Source organism: Pistacia vera, unplaced genomic scaffold (genome assembly GCF_008641045.1).
Source record: "Pistacia vera cultivar Batoury unplaced genomic scaffold, PisVer_v2 Contig86, whole genome shotgun sequence".
Classification (NCBI taxonomy): Eukaryota; Viridiplantae; Streptophyta; class Magnoliopsida; order Sapindales; family Anacardiaceae; genus Pistacia; species Pistacia vera.
The window spans coordinates 98,021-125,519 of NW_022196734.1; the positions used below are offsets into that span (position 1 = coordinate 98,021).

The 27,499-nt window shown below is 33.8% G+C and overlaps 1 protein-coding gene across 1 annotated transcript; it reads left to right on the forward strand.

The window, feature by feature from the left end:
• Positions 1 to 22,671: 22,671 nt before the first annotated feature.
• LOC116118788 (probable protein phosphatase 2C 75) lies at positions 22,672 to 26,561 on the forward strand. The gene is made up of 4 exons (XM_031404757.1): positions 22,672 to 23,278; positions 23,438 to 23,818; positions 24,300 to 24,405; positions 26,037 to 26,561. Exons 1-4 carry the CDS (start codon positions 22,835 to 22,837, stop codon positions 26,390 to 26,392), a joined length of 1,287 nt encoding a protein of 428 aa, XP_031260617.1. The 5' UTR covers positions 22,672 to 22,834; the 3' UTR covers positions 26,393 to 26,561.
• Positions 26,562 to 27,499: the final 938 nt, after the last annotated feature.

Genomic DNA, 27,499 nt, shown 5'->3' on the forward strand with positions numbered 1-27,499 from the left:
AAACACGAGATTCTTCGCCATTGCTATTGCAAATTTACTATCGCAATTAATCTCCGTAGGTTTTTGTGTGTGTGTGTGTGTGTGTGTGTGTGTGTGTGTGTGTGTGTGTGTGTGTGTGTTTCTCTCATGTCTTCAAGTATGCGTTTTAGCCATATAGCTATACTTGTAGTTAATGTAGCTACAATATACTTTGCTTCTACTGATGACTATGCAACTGTTGCTTGTTTCTTTGATGCCCAAGAAAATATTCCTAAATCGAGTGTGAATGCATATCGTGATGTACTTTTCATGTCGTCCACGAATCTTGCCTAATCGTTGTCGATGTAGCCAATTAGTCTTGAGTCAGGTGTGAATTCATACTAGATGTCGTAGTTCTTTGTTTCTTGTAAGTATCTAAGTACTCGTTTTGTTGCTCCATGTTTGTACCTGTGTTAGACTTTGCATAAATCTTGATAGTAGACAGGTTGTGTACATGACATTTGGTCTTGTGGTTGTTAGGTAGAGTAGACTTCCAATAAGGCTTCAAAATTTTGTCTGGTCTACGCTTGGTGAACCATCTTCCTTTTTCAGAGCTTTGTTGCTATCGAGTGGAATAGCAACTGTCTTGCATCCTTCCATTTTGTTCTTCTTTAGTAGAGTTTCGCTATATTTCTTTTGACAGATAAATATTCCTTCTTTTCTTTAGCTTATCTCGATTCTAAGAAAGTAGTGCATCAAACTCATATCTGTCATTTCGAATGTGCCCATCATGTCTTCCTTGAAATCTCAAACCATCTTTTCGCAATTGCCTGTCTAGATAAGATCATCCACATATAGAGAGACGATAAGTGTGTTTTTTGTAACTTTGTCAGTCTTGATGTTAGTGTTGGCTCACTCTGCCTCCTCCTGAATCCTTGCTCAATAAAGTAATTGTCTATCCTACTATACTAGGCTCGCGGAGCTTACTTTAACTTGTACAAAGCCTTCCTCAACTTGAGAACTTTGTCTTCTATTCCTTGAACCATGAACCCTGGCAGCAGCTCGAAATATATCTCTTCGTACAGATAGTCGTTGAGGAATGCAGACTTCACATCTAGTTGGTAGATCTTCCACTTTTTCTATGTGGCTAGTGTTAGTGTATGCCCTAGGAACCAATCGTGTCATCGGTTCCGAGGTATTATGTTTTGTATATATATGTGAATATATATAGTTTGTATATACATTTTATCTTATCAATAAAAGAAAATGTTCTTATTTCACATGTGGTTTATTGCTTCATTTATATATATGTATTACATGTGAAATGTCCGGATGATACAAATCTTTAGAAGATCAAAATCATCAAAGTATTCCCTACATAGGTAATATTAATTGGGCAATAATATTACATAGTAGGCATGCTGAATGCCTCCGTAGAATATCATGTGATGGTATTGGTGTGGGTGATTATAAAAGTTATATCACTAGGGCATTAGCATGGATACGCGGTTAGTGAACTGTTTATCGAATATGGCCATTTATGATGAATCACATGGACATTTAAAATGTAGTCAATGATTTATCATAAGATCGGGACTAGGGTATTATTAATCCTTAGACTGAGATATCATGATTGGATTCTGCATAAACGCATATGGTTCATATGGTGTATAAACATGAGTAATCATGCCATGTGTAATAAGCCGATTTGGCCATGTGTTGTTTATGTGTGAGGACAAGTGATAGTCAAGATGGGATCCGTTGATTGGTATAGATTGATATCAAGTTCCTAGACAAGTCAAGATACATTGGAAAAGGGAAATCTCCGGCCAGGGTATATAAAATGTTACATGAAAGGTTGTTTCATGGAACACGTTCCGTATGTATTGTATTAAAATTAAGATAAGGATTTGACATACCATGAACCATTCTTAATTGGGATTAGATAATGGAAGGATTTGATTATACAACGTGTATAATTGTAAAAGGTTCGTTGGAGTATATCTCATTGTGACTTAAGGGTTATTGAGCATTGCTAGATGCCTACCATAATCAGTGGGAGTTTTGTTCATAAAGAGTTATGACAAAACATATCGAAATAGATTGTGATATTGGGCCCACGGCTAGGCCACAGTGAACCTAAGAGGTCACACATAAAAACTAAGGAGAATGAAGAAATAGCCAAAGAGAGTTGATTATCCAAGGTTGGCTAGCACCTACTAAGGGTAATAAAGTTATTATATGAAACATTTTCTTTAATTAAATTGGATTTTACAAGGGTTGTAATTGTAAACAATTTAAGGGTTAAATGTTATGTAACAATTTAAGAGTTAAATTGTTAATTGTGATTAAATGTTAATCCAATGTTATCATTTAAAGAAGTTAACAACTTCATAACAATTATGGAATTGTTTAAGGAAGTCCAAAACAATTATTAAATTGTTTACAAGGATTCCTATATAAAGAAAATGATATATAATTTTGTGTAGAGAAAAATCTCTAAGAACCCTAAATCTCCCTCTTGGTCAAATTTCTTCTTCCCTTGGTGTGGATACTCTTTTGCTTAATTTCTCTTGAAATTAAGAGTCTCCAAGGTTGCTAAGGGCTTAAGGTAACATGTTCTACCTTACTTATTTCAATTTGATTGAAATTTATTTTTAAACTATGACTATACTTGTTATAGTATGATATGCTTGATTCTCCATGCATCTATCTTTCAGCTGGTGTAATCAATGCTCGAATGGTGTCTAGGTGTGCTACTGGTGTTAACGTTTCATCGTAGTCGATCCCGTATTGTTGTGAGTATCCCCTGGCAGCAAGTCTTGCTTTGTTCTTCTGCATTGAGCCATCAATGTTAAGTTTGGCTTTGTAACTTAACCCTAATGAATTTTTTGTCTTGAGGATAGTTTGTGAGCTCCCATTGCTTATTCTTCTCAATCATCTCTTTTTTCCATACTTCTTGTTTTAAAGTTACTTCTAGCTTTCTGGCTCGACAATAGTCAAGTTACACCTTTCAAAGATGTCTGATAAAGATCTGGTTCTTCTTGGTAATGCTTCAAAAGATTATTCATGTTGTTGGATTGATTGTTGTATTGATTGTTGTGTTGGTGACTCTAGCTTATCAGCCTCTTCTCCTTGCTAATTATGTGTTGGTGCTGGCAAGTTGATACTTTTCCTTTCTGTCTTTTGTGTCTCCCAATTATACGTCGCATCTTCATCGAATTGGACATCTTTACTGATAATAAGTTTCTTTGTTCTTAAGCTATAAACTCGTTAGTCCTTTGATTGAGTACTATAGCCTAAGAAGATTCCTTTTTCGATCTTCTCATCCAGCTTGCTCTTTTTTTCTTACGGAATGTAAGCATAGCAGCTGGTGCTTAGCTAATGGTTTGCGTCCACTCCAAGCTTCAGCTGGTGTCTTATCTTTTACTATGTTGGTTAGACATCTGTTTAGTAAGTAGATTGCAATGTATACAGCTTCTGTCCAAAAGGTTTTTGAAAGTCTCTTCTCCGTTAGAAATTTAGAATAGCCCTATTTTATTCTTTCTTTTAGATACGCCATTTTGTTCTGGGGCATATCCAACTATGAGTTGATGTTTTACACCTTCTTCTTTGCAGAACTTGTTGAACTCCCTGGAGGTGTAATCTTTGCCTCTATCACTTTGTTTCTCAACATAGGCTTTGAAATTCTTGAAGATTCCAAAGACTTGTGATCATTCTTGTAGGAAGTAGACCCACGTCATTCTGGTGTAGTCATCAATGAACAGGGTGAAGTATCTGTTTTGATCACTTGATGGAGTTTGCATTGGATCACAAACATCAGTATGGACTAGCTCCAGCAGCTTCTTGGCTCTTCAGGCTTTTCCAAAAGGGAAAGATTGTCGATGTTGTTTACCGAGCATACATCATTCACATGTATTGTCCATCTCTTTTATTGTTGGTAGATCTCTTATCATATTCTTTTCTTAGAGGATCTTCGACCTGTGGAAGTTGAAGTGCCCAAACTTTCTGTGCCACAACCATGATTCATCCACTTGTGCCTTCATAACTGTATCAATTCGATATCTCCATTGGATAGGGAAACACATGTTCTCTTGCATTTTCACTCTTGCAATTATGAGGGAGTTATCCTTTTTGTCATATATAGTGCATGAATTTGCCTCAACTGCAAAGAGTAACCTTTCTCGATCATTTAACCAACACTTAATAGATTTGAACTATGTTTGGAACTAAAAGTACTTCACTAATGTACCTCTTGCCCTTTTTTGTATCAACAACAATGGTACCTTTTCCTATTGCTTCTATACACTAACCATTTCCAATTTTTACTTTCGTTTTTTTATTAATATTACAAAAAATAGTTTCATCTTTTGTCATATGATTACTGCAACCTCTATGTAAAACTGTAGGGGTGAGCACGGGTAGCGGGTAGAACCGGAATTGGAACCAGAATCTGAAAAAAAAACCTGAAAAAAATACCCGGCTTGGAACTTGCTTGCAACCTGTTTGGGACCGATTTTTGGAACCTGTTTTGGAACCTATTTTAAAACCTGTTTTGGAACCTGAGCTCCAATGAAATATTTGTGAATAATGGGGGGTTTCATTATTTTAAATATAAAAAATTTAAAATAGAAAAAGTTAAAATTTTAGAATAACTTAATTAAATAAATATACAATTATACTTATTACATATAAACTACACCATATTAAAAACTTTAATATATTATAATATATTAATATTAAAGTTTTGATTAATTAAGTGTATAATTGGAATTAGGATCCAATTAAAAGTGTTTTAATGTTATTAAAAGAATCATTTTTGAATAAAATAGTATATTTGATTGAATAATAATATATTTAGTTATTTACTTCAATTATCAAGTTCTCAGTATATCTATAGTAAATTAGCAATTTAATTATTATTATGATAATTGATAAACATTAATAAATTTAATTACTAGTTAAATGCCATACTTAATCAATTATAACATTACATTATAGTTAAATGATTACTTATTTATAATTTTATAACATTACTCAATTGATTATATTATAATTAATTATAGCATTACATTAATTGATTACTACTTAATTAATTGACTTATAATATTTATATACTACTTAATTAAATAATTAGAAATTTAATTATTATAGCATACATTATAGATTTTAGTATAATTATTATTACTTATTAATTAATAACATTTCATTACAAACATTAGTACAATACTTAATTAAATGATTAAAATTTAATTAATATAATATTACATTAAAGATTTATAATATGATTACTTAATTTGTTATAATATTACATTATAGTATATCATAATTAATTATAAAATTACATAATTAAATTATTACTTAATTGATTATGACATTATATAAATATTAGTAATTACTATTTACTATAAATATTAGCACAATACTTAATAAATGATTAGATATTTAATTAATTATAACATTACATTATAAATTTACAGTACAATTACTTAATTAATTGTAACATTAATTAAATGGTTGCTTAATTAATTATAACATTCTATATAAACAATTAATTGTAATTTTATATTAAAAATTTATAGTATGATTATTTAATTCATTGTAACATTTCATTATAGTATGATTACATAATTAATTATACATTACATAATTACATGATTATTTAATTGGTTATGACATTATATTATAAACATTAATTATACCATTACTTATAACAATGATTACTTAATTAAATGATATAGAATTTATTATTAAACATTACATTATAGTTAATAATTACTAATTAAATTATAACATATTCATTACATTATATTATGATCACTTAATTAATTATAGTATACATAGTTAAATGATTACTTAATTAATTATAAATTTATAACATTACATTACAAACATTAGTATTACTACATTATTACATTACTTAATTAATGATTAAAAATTTAATTAATTATAATATTAATTAAAGATTTATAGTCTGATTACTCATTTCACTATACATTACTTATAGTATGATCGCATAATTAATAATAAACTTACTAATTAAATAATTACTTAATTGATTATGACATTATATTATAAACATTAGTAATTACTAATTTACTATATAATATTAGCACAATATTAATAATTATTAGAAATTTATTAATTATAACATTATATTATAATTTATAGTACGATACTTAATATTGTAACATTACATTATATTAAATGATTACTTATTAATTATAACATTCTATTTAACAAATTAATTATATATTATATTAAGATTTTAGTATGATTACTTTTTCATTGTAACATTTCATTATAGCATGATTCATTAATTATAACATTACATAATTATATGTTATTTAATTGATTATGACATTAAATTATAACATTAATTATAACATTACATTATATAAATGATTATTTAATTAATGATAGAAATTTAATTAATTAAGCATTATATTATAGTTAATAATCACTTAATTAATTATAACATTATTACATTACATTATATTATGATCACTTAATTAATTATAGCATTACTATTAAATGATTACTTAATTAGTTATAAATTTATAACATTACATTATAAACATTAGTAATTTACTAAATTATTACATTACTTAATTAATGATTAAAAATTTATTAATTATAACATTACATTATAGAGTTTTAGTATGATTACTTATCAATTATAACATTCCATTATAGATTTATAGCATGATTCCTTAATCAATTATAACATTTCATTATAACATTAGTATATTAATTAAATGATTAGAAATTTAATTAATTACAATATTAAATTATAGTTTATAGTATCATTGCTTAATTCTTATACCATTACATCATAATATGATCACATAATTAATTATAACATTATATTAATTATACTTAATTGATTTGACATTATATTTAAACATTAGTAATTTATTATATACATTAACACAATCTTAATAATGATTAGAATTTAATTAATTATAACATATTAACATTACAATAAATTTATAGTATGATTACTTAATTAATTGTAAACATTACATTATAACAAATGTTATTTAATAAATATACGTAATAATTATAACATTATTACATTACATTAATTATGATCACTTATAATTATAGCATTACATAGTTTAAATGATTACTTAATTAGTATAAATTTATAACATTACATTATAAACATTATTAATTTACTACTTAGTCATAGTACATTACTTATTAATGGTTAAAAATCTAATAAATAATATTACATATAAATTTATCGATGATTACTTAATTAATTATAACATTACATTATGAACATTAGTATATATTTAATTAAATAATTAAAAATTTAATTAATATAACATTATTTAACATGTAAGATTACTTAATTAATTATAACATACATTTATAATTAAATAATTACTTAATAATTACAATATTATTATATTACATTATAAATATAACAATTTGTAACTTAAATTACAATTTACAGATGAATAATTGTTTGGTCTTGTTTTAATTGAGAAATTTTATGTGAATTATGATGAATTGATTGAATTCAAGTGTTGCCTAGATTAGAGGATTTATGGTTACATTGGACACAAATGAATAAGTAATCAAAATTTGTTAAGGGTGTATTTGTAAACTTTTAAGGTATTTTTGTCATTTTTTAAACTAATAGGGGTAATTACTTTTTACAGGGTACCCGGGAAAGAAACCAGAACCTGCATTTTAGGTTCCAATTCCTTGAATTTAAGAACTTGCATTATGCGGTTCTAGTTCCCCTGAAAAATGCAGGGTACCCAGAACTGCTCATCCCTATGTAAAAGCCATATATTATTTTCTTCTTTATTACATTTTGGGAGACATGGAAAAGATAATTTTCTACTTTTTCTTATGAAAAATTAGCTTGATGATTTCTTCTTATTTGGCACTCTTTGTCAACATGCTCGGACCTTTTACAGTTTCTATATTGTGGTTTTTGTTTAAACCAACAATGTTTCTCCAAGTGACTTTTCTATTGCAAATTCCACATGGAGGGCAAATATTTTTATTTTCAAAATGTTTATCTTGATTTTTATTTTTAAAGTTTTTTAGTTTTTTTTTCCAACTTTCTTTTAATTTTTGAGACCACGTATTTGTTTTAGATGGAAACGCATTTCTATAGTATTTTCATTTCGCCTGTTTAATCTTTTTTCATGTGCTTCAAGAGAGCCCATTAGTTCAATGGGTGTTAATTTTTCTAAATCTTTAAATTCTTCAACAGCAGAAAATGTTGAATCATACTTTTTAGTGCAAGTTATTAGTATTTTTTGTACTACTTTCTTATTAGTTATTTTCTCCATAGGCTCTCATTTGATTTACTGATTCTTTTATTCTTGAATAATAATCTTTAGCAGTCTCATTATCTTCCATTTTAAGATTTTCAAAATCTCTTCTAAAAATTGAAGTTTAACAACATATACCTTTTTAGATCCTTGAAACTCCTCCTGCAATGTATCCCACGCTTTTTTGGTAGTTGTGGCACTAATGATTTGCAGAAAATTTTCTTCTAACTCTACTTGCTAAACAGCAAATAACGCTTGGGAGTCTTTTGTAAACTCTCATCAAGCGCTTTCTTTTGAACATATGTGAAAGTGGAACTGTCTTAAAGGACAATTAGTCCATCTTCAACTACTTTCCACAAAATTTGGGAGCAAAAATAGGTCCTCATTTTAATGGACCAAAAATCATAGTTTTCTTCGTTAAATAACGGAAGCGGTATAGTAGGATTGCTAATCTCAACCATAATTTTACTACGCCCAATAAATGACTGAATGCAGCTTTGATACCGCTGATGATTATTTGTTTACAAAAATATAAAGGATATTGGGATAATTTGGTGCGACCTGTTTTGAGTGTTTGAGAAAGAGTTAGAAAGAGTGGAGTTTGGTTTCTTGATGAAGAAAAGAATGAAGGGACGTGAAAGGTTTTTGGGAAGTAGAAAAAGTGGGCTATAGGCTACAGGCAATAGAAAATAGTGGAGAGCTTGATGAGATTTTTTAATGAAAGCTTTCTTCATTATTATTAACTAGGTTGATACATTGCAAGGAGTAAGGCAAGCACCTATTTATAATTTGTAAAGTGGGTGATTTTAACTGACTTGACAGATTCTAGAGCTTTCCTTAATTTTCTACAATTTTTCTTATTTCTTATTTGTTTCATTTTCTTTATTATTATTTTACAAAAGTCTAAATGTTTCTAAAAGATCCTACATCAACTTAGAATGTGCATCATATTTTATCAGTCATCAACCCTTACCAGTGGTAAGGACTAAGGATTCAATATCAGCTTAGATTATAGGCCCATTTCATTGGCTATGTTATATCAAACCACTTATGGTGCCACAAATGGGGCATAATAACAACTATTTGATCTTTATGTAGGAAATGTTCAACCCCCGTCATTTTCCTTTTCAGTCACAATCTTCTATATTAAGTGAGGTATATTTTTAATTTATTCTTCTGTTTATCCAAAGTTTTATATTTGTGGTCACCAAATTATCAAAATATGAAGAATTTGGTAAAATTGTGTGTATATTCATTCACAATACAATATATTATTTGTACAAGCAGACCTTGAATATATCTAAGGCAAGACAATATTACAGAATCTTATGCCTAATATAATACAAGCTATATAAGGCAAAGATTCTTAATAAAAAGGAAATCTTCTTTGGAATATCATATACCAATCAAAACAATATATTCTATACTCCCTTTCAAGTTGGCACATGGAGATTCGCAATGCCCAACTTGCCGAGTAACATTCGAAATATGGTCACCCCCAAAGCTTTGGTGAATATGTTGGCCAATTGTCCTATTATCCCAACCTTATTTGGTTCTACCTCATGCAATGCAAGCCACTTGCATATAAAATGACAGTTCATCTCAATGTGTTTTGTTCTCTCATGAAAAACTGGGTTGGTTGCAATGTATAATGCAACTAAGTTGTCTTAGAATAAAAGAGTGGGTCGGCATTGTGTCACCCTTAAATTCCGTAGCATCCAACGCAACCAAATTACCTCACTTATTGTGGTAGGCTGGTAGCCATGGCACGATATTCCACTTCAACGGATGAGCACGCAACCATTGACTACTTGTTTGCCTACCAGGATACTGGCTAGCTTGCTAGTATAATGAAATAACCCGTCGTAGACCATCTAGCCATAGTGCAACCACCCCAATCTACATCACAGTAAGCCTTGAGCCATAGTTAGAGATGGGCGTAGGGAGGCATTGGAGATCCCATTCCCGGGCCCCATCCCTACCCCTTAAGGGATTCCCTTCCCTACAGGGAAGTGGTGCCCCTCATTCCTACTCTGCCCCGCCCCAAGCTAAGGGGATTTTGCGGGGAATAATCCCCACCACCAACACTTCCAATCCTCATCATCAATAACAATAATACAAAACCCATTTAACTTCAAACTATAAAACTTAAAAAAAAAAAAAAAATAGTAATTGAGAAAAAAAAATATATAGAAGAAAGATATTGCAGGGTTGGGTGTCAAGGGGAAGGGTTGCGATAGCAAAATGGGTTGAAATTCGGCCTCTCTTGAATGCATGGCCATAATGCAGTTTTTTAGATTAAGAAATGTGAGATGATCTTTAGATTTCATTAATTTCCTATCAAGGGTCCTAGGGTTTATGAAAATCCAGAAGACTTCATGGGAAACAAGTTTGTGGGGGAGGGAGAGAAGCTGTTGAAATACATTTATTGGTCGACGAATCCAACAACAGAGTACAAGTAACAACACCTTCAAAGGTAGAGTTCTTTGGTGGAGGTGAAGGTGAGAATTGTCTTTTAGGGAGATGACGGTAGGGAAGAAAAAGTGGTAGGACAAAAGGAGGAAAGAAAAGAAAGGAAGAGAAAGAGAAGAACAAGAAATGAATATATTTATTAAATTAATAAGATATTGGGGTTAGGGTTGAAGGAAGCAATCAAATCTTTTATGCATATTTTTTATGTTGCCTATCATATCATATCATCACAATTCACATACCACTATTAATCTCACCAATAATTGCTTAACATTGACTTCTCCCTCTCGATTTACTTCCAACCTTAACCAAAACCATAAATTACTTACCAATAATCCCACCAATAATTGTTTGACATTGACTTTTCTCTCTCTCTCTCTCTCTCTCTCCTTTACTTCCAACCTTAACCAAAACCATATATTACTTACTAATAATCCCCCCAATAACTGTTTGACATTGACTTCTCCCTCTTTCTTTACTTCTAACCTTAACCAATACGATATCTTACTTATCAATAATCCCACCAATAATTGCTTAACATTGACTTCTCCCCCTCTCTTTACTTCCAACCTTAACCAAAACCACATATTACTTACCTAAGGAACAAACACAGAGCTCAAAAATTTGTCAAAATCAGACACAAAAGAGAGAGAAAACAAATAAAAATAAAATATTGGGATTTGTACATATCAATATCATTCATCTCTAACTTAAAAGGGGTTAAGGGCAGGGCAGGGCAGCGCGGGGAGACCTTTATCCCCGTCCCTAATTTTTTTAGGGAATCCCCGCCCCATTTAGGGCGGGGCGAGGAAAAGGCTTATCATTATTCATAGTGACTTTGATAATGAGAGCAAAAGTCTTTGGCTTGGTGCCCCCTTTGAGTATCATAGCACTCGCATAATGACATTAATAGAGGTGAAAAAGTGGCCCGACCTGACCCAACCCGATCAGGTTAGCGCAAATTATTGGTTGGGCCTAACCCAACTCGCCTCTTTGTTCAAAAGGGTCAACCCAGCTTGGTCTACCAACCCTAACCCGACGGGTTTTTGTGTGGCCTAGCCAAGCAAAAAATTATTTTTTTCTTTTGTGTGATTTTTTTGGTTAACTTTTCAAATATCAATTCAATTAAATTAATTTAATTGAATTGATATTTTTCAACACACACATTATTTAAGTTTTAGATGAAAACAATTCCCTTACAATTTCAAGGTTTACTTAAAAAAAAATGATTCTTTTCTTATTTCACTTCAATTTTTTTCCTCCTTTTAGAGAACTGAAGATTTGGTTATAGATTAAAAATATGTTTTTTTGCTAATTTTTTCACGTCTAGGATTAATATTTCCAATTTTATCTTTCTTTCCGTGACTTCAATATCAACGAATTAATGTTGATAACATTGAGAGTAAAACAATCAATGATAGATTTCCTAACTTCACAAATAATTAATTAAACATCCGTCGAAAATAGAACAATCTGAAGAAGTAGAATGTAATGACAAATCTTGAACACGTACATAAATTTGTCATCATATATTTTGTTTAAGTTTTAGGTTAAAAATTTATCCAGTAAAAATATATATACAAGAATTTAGGATAAGGCATGTCAATCTCAAGCTTTTGAAGGATTTTTACTAATCAACTGTTGACTATAGCACATTGTTTTAAAACCCGGCCCAGCCCAATCGGTTGAACTGGTTTAACCGGGACTCGACAGCTTCAACGGGTCGGGTTTAACTTTTTCGATTCACCCCAAAACCCTAAGATTTGGGAGGATGATCGGCGAACAATCGACGACCGGAAGGTTAGGGCTTTTGAAGACTAAGTTTCGATGAATGCAATGGTGGTGATGACGTTGATTTCTGGTGAGTAAATCGACTGGAAATCGAACAAACCTGGTAGCGGCAACAATGGGATTTTTCCGGCGATTGGCGAGGCTAATGGGGGTAGGGTGAGGTGGGTTTTGGTCGGGAGGAACAGGGGAGTAATTCCTGGGTGATGGCAAGGTTTGTCGGCACCGATGTGGATGAGATCTGGCCTAGAATACCCACGCCGACGTCGGTGAGATCTGACCAAAATCGAACCTCTTTCGGCCAGATCTTGGGTAGATTTTAATGGAAATGGGCTCAGGGGACGATTGGGCTTGCATCTAGGGTGTCACCGTTGCCGATCAGTCGCCGATCGATTTTCATTTGGGTGTGTTTGATAAAGTTCAAACATGTAGGGACTTGCAGGTAATTTTTAGGGGTGTATTTGTTGAGTTTTAAATTTTTTTGTCAATCGGTCAACCCGGAACCTGGAAACTTTGCCAGGTTTCACCCCGGGTTGGGTTTTAAAACATTGCTATAGCACCAAGAGACAAAAGAGAATCAAATTAGAAACTGTTTTTTTTTTTTTTTAATGTTTTATTTGTTGGATAGATTCTATTTTTGGTCATTTTATTATTTGATTTAATATTTATTTCTATTTTGGTGATAGTTTAATTAAGGCTTCAACTACTCCCCCTCACGCTTGCATTTATTTGTTAATTACTATGTTGTCACTTTGATTATTGATTCTACTGCGTTTATGTTAGTAAGTTCAGGGGGATTAGAAAAGAAAATGACCAAAAAGACTTCTCCAACTGCAATAAAATGACTATAAATGAAGGGTAAAGTGCGTTTTTTGCAACCAAAAAAAAAAAATTTAATTTTTCTTTTTTTGTCGCCAACCCGAGAGTCCACCCATTAGGCTGCTAATGGCCAACTCATCGAGTTGACCCGTCGGTTGACAACTACCAACCCGACAGGTTGGACAGGTTTTCTTGTTTTAAAAAATGACCTATCAGGTTGGCCTATGAAGGCCTAGCTCACCTGGCGGGGGATACTCGGGTCGAGTTCAACCTTAAGCCGAGTCGATCGATCTTGGGTTGAGGCGGGTTGGGTTAGGGTTGACCTACCTAACTCAGCCCATTTTTCCACCTCTAGGCATCAATATGAGCCTATCTTGGTACGTGAACGAACTAACTCAAAGTGTGCACTGCATAACTGATGTCTGGTCTAGTGACCGCCAGATAAAGCAACCTTCCAATGAGTCTCCTGCAGTGCATGGCGTCTACCAACTCGCCCTGCTTCTCCAACGACAGTTTATGGTTTAACTCCATGAGCATAGAACACGTCCTGCAACCTTGCATGCTACTTTCTTCTAGGATAGCCATACTTCCGTTGATTGATGACAATGTCAATTGAAGATCACGCCACCTTTATTTCCAGAAAGTATTTTAATGGCCCTAAGTCCTTGATTGGAAACTTTGCCCTTAGATATCTCTTAATGTCCTCAATTTTTTCTTACTATTTCCTTCAAGCACAATGTCATCTACATAAATAAGTTTCGCAACAAATACTTCACCTTCCTTGTAGATAAATAGCGAATAGTCAGCTTTTGATTAGCAAAAGTCAATAGTTATAAGAGAAGTTGTGAACTTATGATGCTAGTTTCTAAAAGCCTAACACAGGCCATAAAACGACTTTCGTAACCTGCATACTCGCATATCCTCCTGTCGAGAAAAACCCTGTGGGATTTTCATGTACACCTTCTCATCTAGATCACCATACAAAAAAGCATTGTTGACATCTAATTAATGAATTTCCCATTGTTACACAATGACCACAACAAGAAGGCATCATACAGTAACCAACTATACAACCGATGCAAATGTCCCATGAAAATTCACTCATTCATTCTGTGTAAACCGCTTTGCCATAATTTGTGCCCTATATTTAATCTTGAAAACCCATTTTGAGTCAACGGCCCTCTTTCTTGGTAGCAAACGCTCTAAGGTCCAAGTCCCTGTGTCTTCAAGAGTTTTGACCTCTTTTGCCATCGCCTCCCTCCTAGTCTCACACTTTACTACCTATGAAAAGAACTTTGGCTCATCATGTTAGGGGATGGTCACAAGGAAAGCTTTATGTGAGCATGAAAATCTTTTATAAGACACAAAGTGTTACAAAGGATATTGTATCGAGTTCGTCAACTACGCGGTCTCCCGTGACTGTGCAAGAGAGGGTGGCAACTTAGTCTCATAATCTGCAAGATGCTTTAGCTGTTAATCTCCAAAAAAAACATCCTATTTTCATTGGCAAGCAAATGTGGCCCAGTCTCCTCACCCCTTTCTACATCAGGCTCTCGCATCCCAAGGTTCGCATCTTGTTTAGGACTAGGCAACTTAGTCTCCTGACCCCCCTTCTACATCAGGCTCCCGTAGCCTAGGTTTTGCATCATGTCTAAGACCAGACCCTGGTGTAAACTTAGCATTACTATCAACAATTAGGTTCTCATCTACCACTGTGCTCATCTTAGGTTGGGCCACATCATGTGGCCCATTGGCTTAACCCCTTATTTTCTCTTGAGATTGCTCCACAAATGCAATCTCCCAATCCAATTCCCTTTGCTCCATCTCATGATAATCCGTAGCCCCAAAACCACTTCTTTTATAAGGAACCACATCTTCAAAGAATATGGTATCCTGTGACATATACATTTTGTGACTTTAAATCATATACCCTTTATCCCTTTTGCCCTATAGGATAACCAACAAAACTATAAGGTCTCCCCCTCATTTGAAACGTATCCTTGTGTTTTATGTTGTCATAGGCATAAATTAGGCTCCCAAAAACTCTTAAATGATCAAAAGTTGGCTCTTTTACATACAAGACTTCATAAAATGGTTTTTTTACCTATTACTTTCGAAGGTAGTCAGTCCATTTATTAGCTAAACCGTTGTAATGACACACTCTCCCCAAAATTGTATTGGTAGACTTGCATTTCCTTTGTTTTCTCTCAACCACACCATTCTGTTGTGGTGTATCATTACAAGAGGTTTGCGACAAGATCCTATGGTCTCTGTAATAATTGAGCATATGGTTCGATTCAAATTTTAAACCACTATCCGCTCTAGTATGTTTAACCTTGTGCCTAAAATGTCTCTTTATCATATGAGTAATACTACACTTACAAAGAAATTTTACAAAGATCTCCATACAAACTGATGTGGCAAAAAATAAATGGAATAATGAATTTCATAAGTTTGACTTTTTGTTTCACTCTTCCATTCATTTTTTGCCACATCACTTTGTATGGAAATCTTTGTAAGATTTCTTTGTAAGTATAGTATTATTGTTATCATATTGCAATTGCTAAACATAGGCAAGATGTTGCAAACTTCAAACTTATGTTTCATCTAATATACCCAAACACCTCAACTATAATCGTCGACTATAGACAAAAAATATTGTGCCCCTGAATATGATGGTGTTTCGTAACCTCCCCGTATATCACAATGTATGAGTTCAAAACATGAAGTTGACTTGATTGAGCTAAGAGCAAAAGGAAGTCTCATATATTTTTCCTTTTGACATGAAACACAAAAAGTAACATTATCAAAATTAACATTTTTCAAATGCTTTTGAATTTAACGAATCTTTCCAGTGGAGGCATGTCTTAAATGCCTATGTTAGAGCTCCGAGCCTTCTCCCTTGTCAATTGACAAAGTCATCACCCCCTTTCGTGCTAGCTCCAAATGATATAAACTATCACAGTACTGGCCTACACCAATCCAACTCCTTGTAGGTAAGTCTAGAAAGAATGTTAGTGCACAATTAAAATCCCTTGTAAGTCAACTAACAGACATTAAATTACAACGAAATTCAAAGACACTCAAAATTTTGCATATTTCCATTCCGTTGGGCAATTCTGCCTTGTCAAGGCCTTTCATTGCCACATTATTTTCATTAAGGATCTTCACTTGTGGCCCTTCGTCATCATTACTCACATCTATCAGCATCTTTCAATTGCTTGCTATATGCTCAGTGGTCCTTAAGTTAATGATCCAAGTATTGTCAGAATATATCTTACCTGTCATGTTTACGGTTGGTTGTTCATCCAAAAACTTCCACAATTGAACATATTGTGACTGTGTGAGCCCCGGTAGAACAACTACGTCACTTGAAACTTGTGTCACCTTCAGTTGTCCTCCTGACATTCCTTTGTCCTCCTTAGTCTTGCCTTTATCTCTGGGACCTTTCCTCCACCGCGAGGGATACACAATGATTTCAAAAAATTGATCCTCCATGAGCCCAACCTTTCGAAAATGGCCACACATTGGCTTTTCCTTTCCTTTGGTGCATCGTCAGCTCCTTCCTTCGTCGCCTGTCTACCTCTAAAGTTGAAAAGCGACAGCCTTCATGGTCAACCTCTTTGCCACAGAGACTTGCTTTTGTTGTTCATCTTTCCACACCAAGTGATATTCACTTCCAAGGCTTGGTGTAGATTTGGTACTGAGGATATGTGCCTTGATAGTGCCAATATCTAGTCCCATCAAGAAATCATATAACTTTTCTTTCTCCTTTACGGTCGTGAACTATTTTGAAGCTCCGTATGTACATTCTTGACAAGTGCACTATCGGATGGAAGAAATTGATTACATTTCATCCCAGAGGCATTTGAGGTTGTTGTAATATGCTGCGACGTCTTTTCTTGATGCAAAAGGGAAATCGCCCACCGAACTTGGTATGCTCTTGGTGCATTGCCCTGACTGAATATGTCTTCCAGGTCTACCTAGATCTCTCTTGTTGTATCGACATGAGCAACACTTCCTCTAACCTCTTTGTTGATGGCACTTCTCAACCATCCTTTCACCATTGCATTGTAATGCATCCAAATCATCATGTTGTCAGAGTCGGCTTTTGGCTTAAGGATCGTTCCATCAATGAACCTTATTTTGTTCTTAGCTTATAACACATTGCTCATATCATCAACCAAAGCATTGTAGTTGGTCTCGTTGCGGAGTTCACTTACAAATACTTGTCCCAGACTGTCTGAGGGATGCAAGTAGTATGCGAAAGTCACATCCCTACTCAATGATCCCTTCACAATTGTTATTATTTAGTTGTCGTCATCCATGCTCTGATACCATGAAGATTTTGATAGAATTGTGTGTATATTCATTCACAATACTATACTGTATTTGTACAAGCAAGCCTTTAATATATCTAAGGCAAGACAATATTTCAGGATCTTATGCCTAATGTAATACAAGCTATACTTAAAGAAGCCTCCCTCAGTTTCTTTGACTTGGGCACCCGTCCATACTAAATAATAGCATTTTTCTTTGCAAAACGTCTGCTAGCATGAGATCAAATTCATGAACTACAGAAAGAGCACCAATCGACGTTGTGTAAGCTGAAAAAGCAGGCCTGAATTTGAGTGTTGTTTGTTGAAAATGTCAGAGCAACTTTAGTTGTTGAAAGAGTCTTCTTCAAGAATGACTCTTTACAGGTTTGGAAATACTTCCATGGAAAAAAAAAAGTGAAGAACCAGGTGCCATAAAAATAAAGTAAAGAAACAGGTGCTATTAAATAGAGAAATGGACAGGTGTCAATCTAAGAGGACGCCCGTCCAATACTTTTTTTTTTTTTTTTAATTTTAATAATGGACAGGCATTCATCTAATAAGGACGCCTATCCATTCAGTAGGGACGCCCGTCCATAATATATGGACGGGCATCCATGATTTTTGTTTTCAAATTTTTTTTAGTTTAAATTATGGACGGGCGTCCATAATAGGTGGATGGTTGTCCATATAATATGGACGGGAGTCCATTTAAAATGAACGGTCGTCCAATAACAATGGACGGTCGTCCATATTTGATGGACGGTCGTTCATTCGCAGAATATTTGTTAACATACTACGTGGCTCGTCTGATTCAGTAGACACGTCGTTCGGTGTAAAAATTCGATGCAAAACGTCGGTGTCCGTAGCATTTTTTGTTTCAAAAAGCTAGTAATGATGGCAATTCACTCTTCCTCTCTCCTTTCTCTCAATATAGTTTCTCACACTAAGTTTTTCCACTATTACAATACACATATAATAGCAAACCTACTCACATTTGGGCTAAAAACTTTCAGGTCCAAATATTTACAAAACTATTTCAAACTCAATTACTAATTGGGTTCATTGTGTAGGGGACGTTGCCCCCTCAGCCTCGCCCGCTCATTGGCAAGCAGGACCCTTAAGTGCGTTAGCGTTCACCAATAATCCGTTAACCTCATGCAAAGTATGAACCACATCCAATATAGTAAAGACGAGGGCAATTTAGTTGATAGTGGGCTTAAAATAATAATACCACTCAAAAGTCGAAGGGGATGGCCTTGCACTTATAGGTCTTATATCGTTATGGACTTGAAGCAAGTATAAGTGAGTCAATCATAACCGTTGTACATGGAAGCATCTGATTCTTATAAGAGTTTTTAAATTCTTTTTCACCTTTTTTTTTTTTTCTTTTCGGTTTAAGTAAGTTGCCCTAGTCTCTCACCCAGCCTTTGCCTTCTTCAGTGGCCAAGTTGAAGCGTTCAACGGTTCGTTGGCCTACCACCTTTCTTTTCTTTTTCATCAAGGTTGAGATCTTGATCTTCTTTTCTAAATTTTATATTTTTTAGTGAAACTATTACAAAACACAAACTATTTATTATAATTATTATATTGCCCGAATAAAAAACTAATAGTTATAACCATAATATTACTTGAATCAAATGAAATGTTCCAAATCTTTAATAAATATCTAACAATGTCTTACATTCTCCTAAAAGTTTTTAAATACTTATAAAAATTAGTATTTATTATCTTTATATAAATACTCTTTCACCTTTAGCGGACAATGAAACAAAGATAGAGGCTAAATATTATTTCCATTCATGATTTTACTTCTGTTGCTGCTGCTTATAATATGTTGAAAAAATAATAGCCAAAACACACTAAATAATGGAGCAGAAAAGTAAAGAAGGCAATCAATCTACCTTAGTTCATTCCCCATATAGGAACCATGTCCATCATTCAAGATAGAGAAGTTTTTATTGAGTTTCAAAAAGCTAGTAATGACGGCAGTTCACTCTTCCTCTCTCATTTCTCTCAATATAGTTTCTCACACTAGATTTTTCCACTATTACAATACACGTATAATAGCAAACCTAATCACATTTGGGCTAAAAACTTTCAGGCCCAAATATTTACAAAACTATTTCAAACTCAATTACTAATTGGGTTCATTGTATAGGGGACGCTACCCCTTCAGCCTCGCTCGCTCGAGCGAGCGAGACCCCTGAATGCGTTAACGTTCGCCAATAATCCGTTAACCTCATACAAAGTATAAACCACATCCAACATAGTAAAGATGAGAGCAATTTAGTTGATAGGTGGACTTAAAATAATAATACCACTCCAAGTCTAAGGGGATGGCCTTACACTCGGTCATTTTGGGGATAGTATTTTTGTTGAAGCAAGTAAATGATAATTATTGATTAAAAAATTTTGTTGAATACTAATAAAAACTAGAATAAACTTTTTTGTCAATCAAGAAAAAAAAAAGAGTAAGGGGTAATCTAGATAAAAAAATAATAATTATAATACAATTCAAAACGCAGTAGTTCGTTAAACTTTTTAACTCCTTTGTTTCATTTTAACCTAATAGTCGAGTCAAAATTTTGACTATAATCCATGAGTATTATAGAAATAAAAATCAATTATTTATATAGAATCTTTCTCTAATAGTTCGACTTATTAAATATAATTAATATTATTTATTCATATAGTAGAAGAACTTATACCTAATAAGTTTGTTAATCATTTATGTGAAACACCACTATATGATATCTCATAAAATAAAATTTGATTTCTTATATGATATCTTAATTGGGAAAGTCATAGCGAAAACAAACTGAAAGTATGTATATGTGGACAGCATAAAATGTCTAAGTCGGTCCAATGAAAAAAAAAAAAAAAAATGAATTATATTTATATGTCACAAGCTACATCAACTTCAGTTTATAATTGGTGATGTAATTCATCAAACTGTTCATATCCAAAAGGGCTAAAAAAAATTTGGAAAAGATAAAACGGCACAGCTGATGTAATTTGACCTTTGAAGTTATGAATCGCCATCATCGTCATCGCCGCCACCGCCCTCCAATCAAATAGTTCTCTTTTTAACTCCACATACTTGATCGCCACGTGTTGATCCACTGCCTAAACTTTCGGATAAGGGTATTGCTAAACTCACGGGTGGCTTATCAATTCATTTCATCCCATTTGACATTGTTAAAGAACATCAAGATCTCAGTTCATTTTGATATGTTTTCATAATTGTTTTTTATTTTTATTAATATTACGTTATTGAGAACATTTATGGATAATAACATCTAACTTCAAACTTATTTTACACATTAGTAAATATCAGGGCAAGAACGAAATCATAAATTAATTTTTAAGTATAGGTACGTAGAAAATTATGATCATATTGATATAGAATAATGAAAATTGAATTTATTATAGCATTAATATAATAGAAACCGAAGTTGAAAACTTTTAATTTAAAAATTGAGAAAAATAAAATAGGACAGAGGTAGAAACAAGAGAGGGGGTGATCAAAATGTATTTGAGAAGATAAACTTTTAAATTACGTATTTTATCAAATTAAAATCATATTAAGAAAATATAATGTGTTGTAATTTGAAATATAATTTAAACCCTTGAAAAAAATTTATTTATTTTTCTTAAATTTTGACGAGGTCAAGAGCTCGAGGGAGCCACCATTGTATCAGTATTACCAGATTGTTATAAATTTTAGGGAGACGACATTTTCCCACCCAAGGTTTGGCGAAATGACACTTTTCCATCTGTTAAGTTTCAAAATGACACTGTCACCCTTCGTCAAGTTTTGTTAATGCTTTCTATTGATATTTGATTGAAAAGATAAAAATACCCTTAAATAGTTAATTTCTTAATTAGTATATTATAAATTAAAATTTAGTTAAATCAAAGTTTTTACTCGATTATTTATTAGTTCAAGTGTAAATATATCTTTTTTTCCTTTGTTTATTTAATTAATTAGAAATTTTGATTTTTTATGTTAATTAGTAAAAATGAAAAACATTATATCATGAAAAACATTAGATATTTAGTAGATTATTGAATAATAGTGATGAGATATTAATGACATTATAAATAAACATGAAGGTCATTTAACTTAAAACAATTTTATAACATTATTCCTAACTTTTTAAGTAGGGTTAATTATTTTATCTTTTTTTATTTTTCAATATTTGACTTTTTAACTAATTAAAAAATAATAAAAAATTTATGAAGTCAAATATTTAACAGCATTTTCGTCTTTTCGGTAAAATATTAATAGAAAACATAATAGAACCTAAAGAAGAGTGGGAAAGTATCATTTTAAAACTTGAAGAGTGGAAAATGTCGTTTTGCTAAACTTGAGTGGGAAAATGTCGTTCTCCCTAAATTTTAATTCTAAGTTCTGACAATTACGCTCTTAACCTTATTTGATTGAAATTTCATGAAAGCAAAGCAAGAGCAGCCCAAGTTCTATTTTTGGCAACTGAGTGAGCACACAGGTACCTGTAGACCGTGTGACGCTGACTCTACTTCTACGACAATGACAAGTGTCCCACGTGTCAACACTGGACCAGACACGTCATTCTCACGACGCTGGTACCACTGCACCTTGCCACGTATGTTACAATTTCCAGGAGTTTAAGAAAAAATTCAAAAAAAGCAAAAGAGTTGAAAATGACTACCGCAACCTTCCGCACTCCGGCCCACCTAAATTTCTTTATCTGACGTAGGTGGAGCATTGTCATTCGACCACATGTTACGTCCTTCTGCCGTGGGCCTCCACATTTATGGGCTTTTTTGACACGTGGCTCTAACCCAAAACCTTCGCGGTTCGCGAAATTTGATTAGCAAGAAAGAATTGGAAGACATTTAAAGGGAAAAACACAACATCAAGGTAAACACGTGTCGCCAAAACAGTGAAGATTGGTCGGTGTAGGGCAGTTCGGGCAGACAGAGCAATTGCCCGTAGAGCTGGCTTGCCCTGGAGGCTTAATACTGTAAAAGAAAAGGAGAAAACACAACACGTTGCTCTTTTCCCTCTTACGTTTCAAAAACAATAACACTTTTGTTTCATTCTCTGAATGACGTGCCATTTGACATTTTTTAGAAATGATTGGCGACAGCTATGAGAGTTCGCCGTATATGTGTTTTTACAAATAGTTTAAGATGACGGAGTTTTGTAGGAGAATGCTAAACGATGAAAATGACGATTCGCCTGCGAAATGCAGGGAGCGGAGGCGACGGAGAATAAGAATGAGGAGATTAGCAGGAACCTCTCCCCCTGGTTCTGGACAGCCTTCCAGCCATAGTGGAAATGAAAACCAGACGGAGAGGAAGCGTATGCGCACGATGTCGGAGATGAGTGATATTCCACCGGCTGCGACTTCTACATCCGCTTTTTCTGGCGAGAACATGGAACCGGTGGGTCCAGAGGCGGCGTTAAGCGAGACAGACTCGGCTGAGCCGGTGTACGGGACGATCTCGGTATCTGGGAGGGCACGAGAGATGGAAGACACAATTTCTGTACGGACGAGTCTTTGTCATCCAGAGATTAACCGGCGGCGACCCTTACATTTCTTCGGTGTATACGATGGTCATGGAGGACCTCACGTAGTTGCTCAAATTCCCTTATTTTTTCCTTTTAGTGTTGAAAAGTCAATTGAGTCCTTGTTTGTCATCTATTGAATTTGCCTTAAACTCGGGGGCACTTCAGTCATTTGTATGTGATCTTTAAAAGGACTTTATGAATTTTGATTCATGGGTATGCAGGTGGCAGCATTGTGCAGAGAAAAATTGCACGTGTTCTTCGAAGGGGAGCTAACGCGCGTGAGTTGCAAGACCAAAAATGAAAGTGGGAAAGGTAGCACCTCGAGAGCAGAGGAGCTTGAGCAGGAAGCTGAATGGGAAGACAGGTGGACGACAGTGGTGACGAGGAGCTTCCAAAGAATGGACGAAGTGGCCATTAGTAGTTGCCCATGTGGAAGTTTGGTGTACCGTTGTGGGTGCCACTCAATGGAGGCAGCTCTTAGTGGGTCCACCGCTGTAGTGGCAGTTGTAACGTCCGAATACATCATTGTTGCCAATTGTGGAGATTCACGCGCCGTCCTCTGTCGAGGTGGGAGAGCAATTCCTCTCAGTTGTGATCACAAGGTTAGTTGAGTTTTGTATATTCATGTCAACTGTACTCGCTATGATTGGGGAACACCTGTCCCTTTCAAAAAATTATGAACCCTTGACTTAAAATTTCAATCATTTTTCTTCATTTAATTCGATATAATTTATGGGTATAAAATAATATTGATGTTATAAATATGGCAATTCTCTTAGCTCTCTGTAGTCTGTACGCCATAGCAGAATGAAGCTACTCTAGTTTAACGGACGAATATATGTTTAACAACATTTGTGCTAAACTTCCTTCTCTATTTTGGGCAAAATATATTGTTGAGTCAAGTTTACTTTTCTTGTTGATAATTGTATAGTACAATATTTGCATATAGTGTTACTGTCCAAAACAATTCCTTATGAGCAATTTCTTTCTATATTTTTTAGCAGTATATTTGGGTTATATTTCCATCGAGTTACTGATCCTAAAATAATAGTTACAGCAGCATATTTTTAACATGTTATGCAGCCCGACCGGCCAGAAGAACTTGCAAGGATTGAAGCTGCTGGTGGAAGAGTAATATTTTTGAACGGAGCACGTGTTGAGGGCATTCTTGCTATGTCTCGCGCTATAGGTAACCTATTATAAATTTACTGGAATTTTCAATTGGTCAGTCCGGTGGAACATAATTTTTAAGAGTATGAAAATTAGGTGGCAAACAATCTGTTTACTTTTATTTTCAGAATTTTAGTTGGAATTTCTGCATGTGCTCCCCCACTAATTTTCTATTGGGTTATATGGTTTAGTTCTACCACATCATATTAAACAGATGAAAGAGTTAGCTTTTACAATGACAGAATACATGTATTTTGGATTTTCAGTACTCAGTGTTGCAGGGCTTTGTAACTAATGGCAGGTTTATGTCTCAGTTTCTGACGCTGTGAATTATATGACATCTACGTTCTAGGATATTAGTTAGAACAGATTACAATGAGTTAATAGAATGCTTTATTGGGCAAATATCAGAAAATGTTATTGTTTTCTGAAGTTTTTCTGATCCTAGAGTTATGAATAAAACACACATCCCCTGAAGATTGATCCTGCCCCTTTGGGTTTGTGCTTCTAGAAGTTTAATCATCCATTTCACTATTATAATGAAAACTAGAATATATTATATTTTGAAGACCAATGGCGAACGGGTTTTAATGCAGGGCAAGTAGTAAGTGAAAAATACAACTAAACCTTCTGGTTTTCATTGATATTCTGGAGCCTTGCTAATTATAGGATGTTTCTTATATCACCTTGCAGTTGGATCATGTTGAACTTGAATGTTTTAATTAACCTCAAAAAAATGGATCTTGTATTAGTTTTCATTAGGAATTGTGCCTATTTGTGTGTCAAGCAGGTTAATCCATGCAGCTGCCAAGTTGAGTGCTAACGACAACATGCAAAAAATGATGTACGCCATTTAACTTGATTTACAATATCATATATTACTTGTTATCTTCCACAAATTTGGTATAGCAAACCTTGTAATGGCCATTCCTTAATTACCAGATAATAATCCAATACTGATAATCTTTTTTGGCCACATTTTGGATGTTAGATCTTGGAAGATGTTGGATCTCTGATTGGGAACTTATGTATTCCAGTAGATATGTTGGCAAAAATGGTCTTTGAGTTTTAGCATACTGCACCTATGAAGATGAACATGTTGCATACATCCATTGTAGTACAGTGGTGCTGATTGGTGCCTGATCGGAAGAATTACATTTAGGGGTTGACTGCCAATGTAGACAAGACATAAGATCATTATTATTACTCTTAAGATATAAAAAAAACTCTACCTATTGAGATCATCTGCGAGCTCTGTAAAATTAAAAAAGCTCCAATTTGGTCTCAACGCATTTATTGAGTGTTTCATTCTTTTAAAATTATTTAAATTTGTTCTTCTGGTTTATTTGATTCTTTTTTTCTATGAGAGGGGGGGAGAGATAGAACTTGTTCCATTGCTTTTAGCCTGTGCGCTTTGATCCGGGATCAAAACAAATTCAAGTCCCCTAATCTGGTACATTAATTTCCTTGGAAATATTCACATTGCAAACAATGATCTGTGTAACTATACGAACATCTCTACCTGTAATTTCTTCATTTGGTAAGCTGTATCTATATTAGCTAGCTGTGATTAAGAAATTATGCAGTTTTTGTTCAGTTTCCTGTCATGATGAAATTGTAAATGCTCTTTAACTGTTTTTCCTTGAACAGGGGACAAGTATCTTAAACCAATTGTGACATCAGACCCTGCAATAACTTTTACAAAAAGGGAACCTGAAGATGAGTGTTTAATTCTTGCTAGCGATGGGTTGTGGGATGTTCTATCGAACGACTTGGCTTGTAAAGTAGCTTCTGAGTGTCTTAAAGAAGAAAACAATGGAGGTGTTGCATCTAGAGAGGACAATGCAAGGCCACTGATAGAAGATGAAGGGGCTGAGGCATTGTATCCAACGAGAAGTGTATTGGCTGCTGCACTGCTAACTCGACTTGCTTTGGGACGGAAAAGCTCAGACAACATAAGTGTCATAGTTGTTGATCTTAAGAGGAGTCAGCTGAGTAATACATAGATAGATGTTGATATGAATATGATATTATGAACATTGTACAGGTCTCATGTTGACAGAAACATGCACATAATACCTTTACATAGGTGATAGATGGAAAGGAAAGCATTAAACTGATTGCTAGCTATTTCATTCGGCCAGCATTTCTTTGTGGGAGGGGTCAATATTAATATTGATATTATTACTTTTATGTGTATCATCTAATTCTAAGTTTGTAAACTACAAATCACCAGCATAGGCATATATTTCTTACTTAATGTTCTGCAAATGCAAATTTTGCAGAATTTCTTGGCTTTGATGGGATAAATATGTAAACATGAATCAGAACATGGAGGTGAGAATCATCTTATACACCAAATATAACGTCGGTAAGATTTTGTAGTTATTGCTAATTAACCATAAAGACTAAATCAAAGACTCCTTTGATGGATGTGGTGAATGGATACAGCTATTAGATGGGGTTGAGAGTTACACTGATTAATTTATGTTCCATGAAGGATTTAACTTTAATCTCCCAGATTCAACGTCTACTTTTGGTTGATTCAAATTGCAGATCACACAAAATGTCTAATTTGCACATTTTATCTGATGAATTATTTATGAAAAACTTATATGTATGAAGTAATGTGTAATAAAATAAAAGATGAATGGTGGGAGGAAGTCCTCCAGGCGGTGCTCTAATTGTAGAAGATTGTGATCCTTTGCCTTTCAATGCCCTTATGCACGGCTCCCCCACAATTATCTTTGGGTTATATGGTTTAGTTTTACCCCTCAATTTAAACAGATGAAGAGTTCTGGGAAAATGTCGTTCTCCCTAAATTTTAAATCTAAGTTCTAACAATTACGCTCTTAACCTTATTTGATTGAAATTTCATGAAAGCAAGAGCGGCCCAAGTTCTATTTTTGGCAACTGAGTGAGCACACAGGTACCTGTAGACCGTGTGACGCTGACTCTACTTCTACGACTATGACAAGTGTCCCACGTGTTAACGCTGGACCAGACACGTCATTCTCACGACGCTGGTACCACTGCACCTTGCCACGTATGTTAAAATTTCCAGGAGTTTAAGAAAAAATTCAAAAAAAGCAAAAGAGTTGAAAATGACTACC

Bases quoted from the DNA above. Each gene is read 5' to 3' on its own strand.
- LOC116118788 (XM_031404757.1), top strand. From the start codon at position 22,835: ATGACGGAGTTTTGTAGGAGAATGCTAAACGATGAAAATGACGATTCG. The intron at 23,819-24,299 runs GTTAGTTGAGTT...CATGTTATGCAG, and splicing joins CTCTCAGTTGTGATCACAAG to CCCGACCGGCCAGAAGAACT. The intron at 24,406-26,036 runs GTAACCTATTAT...TTCCTTGAACAG, and splicing joins TGCTATGTCTCGCGCTATAG to GGGACAAGTATCTTAAACCA.